Source organism: Pygoscelis adeliae, unplaced genomic scaffold, assembly GCF_000699105.1.
Source record: "Pygoscelis adeliae isolate BGI_AS28 unplaced genomic scaffold, ASM69910v1 Scaffold402, whole genome shotgun sequence".
NCBI lineage: Eukaryota > Metazoa > Chordata > Aves > Sphenisciformes > Spheniscidae > Pygoscelis > Pygoscelis adeliae.
In genome coordinates, this window is record NW_008824411.1 from 6998385 (window position 1) to 7004364 (window position 5980).

The following is a 5980-nucleotide window of genomic DNA, read 5'->3' on the forward strand; positions in this document are numbered from 1 at the left end:
CGCCGGAGCAGACCGATGCTGCAGGAGCTGCGAGGAGGAGCACCACAACAGACACACCAGCTACTCCACCACGCACACCGCTGACAGAGCAGAGGCATCTCCCGGCAGGTCCATCCTAGTTTCTTCATAAGTTGAGAGCACATTACAGAAGTGTAGGTAGTTACAGGTTTGCAGTGCTGCCCTTGGCCTGGCATGGGTTCACCACCACTGAATTTGAATCTATTTCAGATTAAACGAAGAGAACTAAGTTTCCTTCTTCAGTTCCTCTGGGCAAGAGGCACAGCAGGCAAACTGAGAAAAATGCAACGTACCGGTCATGTGAGAAACCATGCTATTAGCTAATTAAAAAACAATAACCACCGAACAGCAGCTGAGCAGGGATTCCTGCAATTCCATTGCCCAAACTAGAGGCAAGTCAACAGACAGACATCAGTGTGAGGATCCTACTTCAGGAGTTTCACCCTCCCCTTGCAGTCCTAGCTGTGCACCACGGCTGCCCACGAGCCGGGCAGGGGGGAAGGCAGCAGTCCCGGGGACCCCGGCCATGCCAACCCGACCCAGCGGCAGCAGTCCTGGCTGCGAGGTTCAGCTCCAGCTCCCCTCACCCACCAGCACTGCTGCAAGAGAGCAGGGAGCGCATGGCATGCCAGGGGAAGGACAGCGGGACTCTGCGGGCCCCCGTGTTTTCTTTCCTACCGGAGGAGAGACCAACGAGACCATCGAGTTAGCATTGCTCTTCTGACATAATTTGCTCTGCAATACAGCTGCCCTTTACCCGAGTCTGCTTAATGGTATCGCACTTCCCAAACTGGGTTAGTGAGATGAGGCAAGGGGCACGAGTAACAGCTGAGCCACAGGGCAGCATGCCAGGATAGCGCCCAACAGAGGCTTTTTGCCAAACCAGAAGCCACGAGGAGACCTGTTTTCAATTTCACCTTCCCCATCAGGTGGGCACAACACAGTCCTTTCCGCGCTCCCCGACAGCTCTCCAACACACCACCGCTCCTGAACCCCAGTCTGCTAAACACCCCCCTGCCCACAGGAACCATCACCTCCTCGCCTTGTGCCACTTTTGCTGCACCAGGCTGCAGGAGAACACCAGGAAAGGTCCCTGGCTCAGTATGGGATGCCCGCACGCCATCTAAGGATTATTAAGGCTTTGAAAAATACTTTTTGATCTGGAGAATGAAGTTCTGAAGCCTTTGTTCACCTAGCTTTTTCCACTGTTGGTAGGACCCAACTCTCCTTTCGAAAGGGCCTTAGGATCATCTGCACTACTTTCACACAGCTGCATGGAAAGTTGGTGTTGAACCAGCACAAGAGACATGCCCAGAAGCAGTAGCAGCAACTAAAAAAATCAGGAAGAGAAACTTTGGTTTAAAATAAAATAAAATTGAAAAGAAAGAAAGAGAGAAAAGGTAAACACAGGTGCAAGTTGACTCACACGAGGGGTATTTGCAGGGCATAACCCCACAACCCTGGAGATCTAGATCTACATTCCCGGCTTTGTTTTACTGTTACAACCTTCATTGCACAGGACTCAAAATCACTCTCATATGGTTGTTAAGTTTCATAAATAATGTGAAAACTATATGCAACAGATACATCATATTTCCAAAAAATTATAAGAAAAGTTACATCAAATTAAAAAGTAGCTTCATGAATGAAGATACTGCTCTAAGTGCACTTTCCCTGCAAGTGCAGCCAGTGCCTCAGCGCTGGATATGAAGAAAGAACCAACAAAACCAAAAAAATCAGATTAAAAAACTTAAGTCCGGTTTCAACCAGTCAAAACCGGGCCAAGCAGAAACTGAGTGTGCTCTCGGCACTGTCCCATGAGGGAGTCCCTATGATGCTTCGTTATCCAGATAGGTTTGTATGTCCTTGTTGAGACTGTAAACAATCCTTCTTTCCTGAACTGTCCTCTTTATTGGCAAAACAAAGTAAAATATTTTATTTTTTTTTTTTAAAATAGAACATTAAAATTAACCCAGAAGAAAAGAAACGAAACACAGTGAGCTTGTTGGAGTCCATAGGATCTGGTCTGGAAGAGCTCGGAAAACGTGTTCAGTGTTTTCTCCTGTTTTCAGCTGGAACTGTACCAGAGATCGGGTTACTTGGGGAAGAGGGGAACAGAACGAGAAAACAAAGGATGCGGAATAAGAGACCGTGGCCATCTCATGTGTTCGCTTCATTCGCTAGGTCCTCTATCAATACCTTAGTGTCACAAGCCTTGGACCTGGAAAAAAAACCAAACAGAAGACACTCACTGTTTCTGGGAGAAGAAATTCCCATTACTACATGCAGACAATAAAACCGCAGTGCACTTGGAAATCTTTCTTCCACAAAGAGGAATTGTTTTCCTCCACTGGAATTGTTTCACGCTCTCCCACTCTCACTGGGAATAGCAGAGCCTTGTAAATATGCCCCAGCTGTCCCTCAGCATCCTCCTCGCACAGCTCTGCCCACGCCACACCACGCCAGCCACCTTGCACGCACAGACAATGCCCTCTGCGGGCTGCGCCAACAAACAGCCGGGAACTGCTGCGGCACTGCTGGGTGCAGTGCATCCATCCACCCCTCCGCACAAAACTCCACAAAACCGTGGCAGCAGGCGCTGCAAATCCAAAGGAGTGCACCTGCTCAATCTGTAATTGGGCTGCACAAAGATACAGCAGCTTATTTTGGAATATGCTTGACATGTCTCAGTTCACTGCATGTCTGAGGGGTAAACGGACATGGTTGTAAGGAATTCGACCAGGCTTTGGCCCACATCCCCTCTGCATGAAGTTTTTCAGTCTCTAGCGGCCACACAAAGACTGTTGGTATCGGTCACATCCATGTACTCTGAGCCAACACGGATATGAGACAAGCATGGCCCAAGGGCTGCGGCTCAGGCCAGAGCACACCCTTTGCGTGACAGCCACAGCCTCCTTTCCTCCCATCCACCCCTCCCATGTCGTGATGCAACCGGGGGATGTGCTGCAGGGATTGCACAACACTCCTGAGATACTGTGCTTTAGCGTCCCCAGGGAGCCAAAGCTTGCCTCCTGGCCAAAGGGCAGGGCTCGGCAGCTGTGCTGCTGGAGCAGAAGTGATGCCTGGACACTGGAGCACCCTGTGATGCTCAGAGCACGGGCACTGCAGTGAAGATAAGCAGTCAACAGGTTCAGGGCTGGGGTGCAAGGCGGGGAAACGTCTAGGCTGTAAGGAGGCGGGGTGGAAAGAAAAAATGCATGGTTTTAGATTTGGGAGAGGAAAGGGTCTGAGATGTCACATAGGAAATCTTAACCAAATGATAACTGAAATCTTGGAGTGGTCTGAAGCCTGGAAATGGCCAGTTATGGGAACCTCTCTTCCAGGTTTGGATTTACAACCTCTGGAAACTGCTACAGGCTATTTTTTGCAGGAGGGAAGTTTTGTAAAGGGAACTCCCTTTTCCAGTGGTTTACCAGAACCCCAAGATGATGTAAAGGATGGATCAACCCTCCAGCAGAGAAATATTCGTCTACTAATTGGACACGTCCTCCCTTTGAATGACTATTTTGGCTGAGATCTTCGCATGACTACCCAGTCCATAAATGGCCACCAAGCATTAACAACAGCTCTAACACATGATTTGGTTTGTTGCGCTAGAGGCGAGGCAAAACATACTGTGAAGCAAGACGAGGTCTGCGCAAGGACACGCTCTGGCTGCGCTTCCACTGTTTGTTCTTGCGGCGGTTTCGTACACCATCTTCCTGGTCCATCATCTGATCCAAGAGCGTCAGGTCATCGGCGTTGAGTGGTGCCACAGAGATATCCCTCACGGCACGGAACTCACCACAGTTGTTCAGGTGCTCGTTCTCCAGACGGAAGAAGTTCCACACAAACCGTCTAGGTGGAGAAAAAGTGAAAATTATCAATTTGGTTCCACTTTTACAGGCATTGTCCGTGTTTGGCAAAGCACTGGTACACGCACCTAGATACCACTGACTGTTCTCACTGATCAAAGTGCCTCTGGGAACACATTGGGAGTACGGAGAAACAGCAAATGACTAACAGCAGCACCTGCTACAATATCTTTCCAACTCTCTGGAGAAGAGCAGATCTGTCAGGCTCATTCGCTGTCCTAACGATGACAGCCCTAGTCTGGACAGCATGGAGGCACCAGGCATTACAAGCGAAACGCAACCTCTGCCATCTACATGACTGAGGTTCAGCTTCAAGGGCTTTTACTCATCTTGAGAAGTTGTGGGGGTAGGTCTCCAGCTAGAGTACAAGTGTGTAAAGAGCCCTGAAACCTTCCAGGATCCAAATTAGTGTTTGGAAAAGCAGCGGAGATTTGAGAATAATTGTAAGTCTGAGAATCAACTAAAAGTTCATCTGGAAATTTCAACAAGGTGATTTTAAGGAGAAATTTAGTAATAACAAAACCCTCGAGATCAGGTCTAGGTTCAGAAGAAACTGCAAATGCAGCATGAAGGACCCAGCCCCACACTGCTGCAGAGCCCTCTACAGCTTTCTTCACTCAGCACCCTGTTTGGATTAAATGTTCCCGTTAGACCTAGTCTTCCATTGGAACATTCAAGGACTGGTACCTTCCACGTCCAAAGAGCAAGGCACTTCCCACCGTGCTGACGTTATACAAGTAATCAAAATGTAAAAGAGAAAGGAACTGTTCAGTCAAGCAGCCTTACCGGAATACCTCAAGTGGGGCAAATACAGTAGAAATGATGTCCCCAGCGTACGGAAAGATTTGCATGGAAGTGAGGGAGATCTGGATGGTCCACGCAAAACGCAGGATCACGTCTTCTACAATGGCACAATAGTAGTATGCCTGAAGAACAAGACAGACAAACCGGACAGCTGATCGTACATGCTCTGCACAGAAGACAGACCTCTTCAGGCCTTCAGGAAGATAGAGAATTTGCTGCTCAACCACTAGAAAAGTGAACAGTATGAAATGATCTCTTTGAAACAAATGAACTCTACTGCTAGAAAATCCCAGCACATAGCATTCAGGAAGCACCAGTGGCCAATTTCAACATGCTCTAAACTCAGCAAGTTTTGTTAAAATATTAAAAGCCTTTCCTAAGGTAAGCGCAGACTGTATACTCACTTTCTGTGGGTAGACAATTCCTTCTCGAAGAAAGGTGTTTTCACCAGCATTTTTGTCAAAGAGACCCCAGTCCATCTTCAGGTCCCAAATAAGGGTATAGCAAGAGCTGATGAAATAGAAGATAATCCACAGGTAGAAGAACACTTGGGTGTCACTGTGTTTTTTAGCTGGAAAAGAGAAGAACAGCATACCTCTGTACAACTTAAAGCAGATTGCTTCTTAAAACAGCTACAAATTGGCTGACTTGATCAGTGGAAATAACACCCCTTTTATTCAAGTTCCGGGAAAATCAGGCTAGCTAATCTGAACCAAACCGAAAGCCTTAGCAGGACCAGCTTTATATTGCCATTTAAATTCCACTTCCATGTCGTTCAACGTTTTGCACTTGGGATTGAAATTTGCACTAATATTTTTATTTTCTTGAAACTCGTGGTAGACCTGCCGTTCTAACTCTGAACAGCAGGTGGAAGCTGAGGGTCATATTTCACAAAAGAGACAGGCTCGTACAAAGGAAAAAAGCATTGAGGCAGTGCTCATTTAGGAGGGTTTTGTAAGAGAATATTTTAGTTTTTCTAAATATAAACAACTGTGAATTAGTGCGCTAAAAGCCTGAAAGAGGATGGGCAGTACAGGAATTTCCACTAGCCATTTCAGAGGTTGTGGTGGCAGGGGAAAATAAGCAAAAAGGTGGCAATACATTAACATGTATGTACAAATCCTGAAGAAGGCTCAGTACAGAGTTTTAAATGCCCATACAGAACTCCTCTTTGTGAAACACAGGACTGTGGGACCAAAGTCTGCCCACTTGCAGATATGTTTTTGCAACTAAGTTGTTTCCCGTTCTCCCCTGAAAAGGTTATGCTGCTCTCTCAATTCAGC

General features: G+C 47.2%; 1 protein-coding gene across 1 annotated transcript in view; it reads right to left on the reverse strand.

Moving 5' to 3' along the window:
- Positions 1-1906: 1906 nt before the first annotated feature.
- Positions 1907-5980, reverse strand: part of XPR1 (xenotropic and polytropic retrovirus receptor 1) — a 102765-nt gene continuing 98691 nt past the window's right edge. The window contains exons 11-14 of the mRNA XM_009320635.1: positions 5102-5268; positions 4680-4819; positions 3655-3876; positions 1907-2239 (exon numbers count right to left, since the gene is read on the reverse strand). Of these exons, the coding sequence (XP_009318910.1) occupies positions 2179-2239; positions 3655-3876; positions 4680-4819; positions 5102-5268 (590 nt within the window). The 3' untranslated portion in view covers positions 1907-2178. The remainder of the gene's footprint in view (positions 2240-3654; positions 3877-4679; positions 4820-5101; positions 5269-5980) is intronic.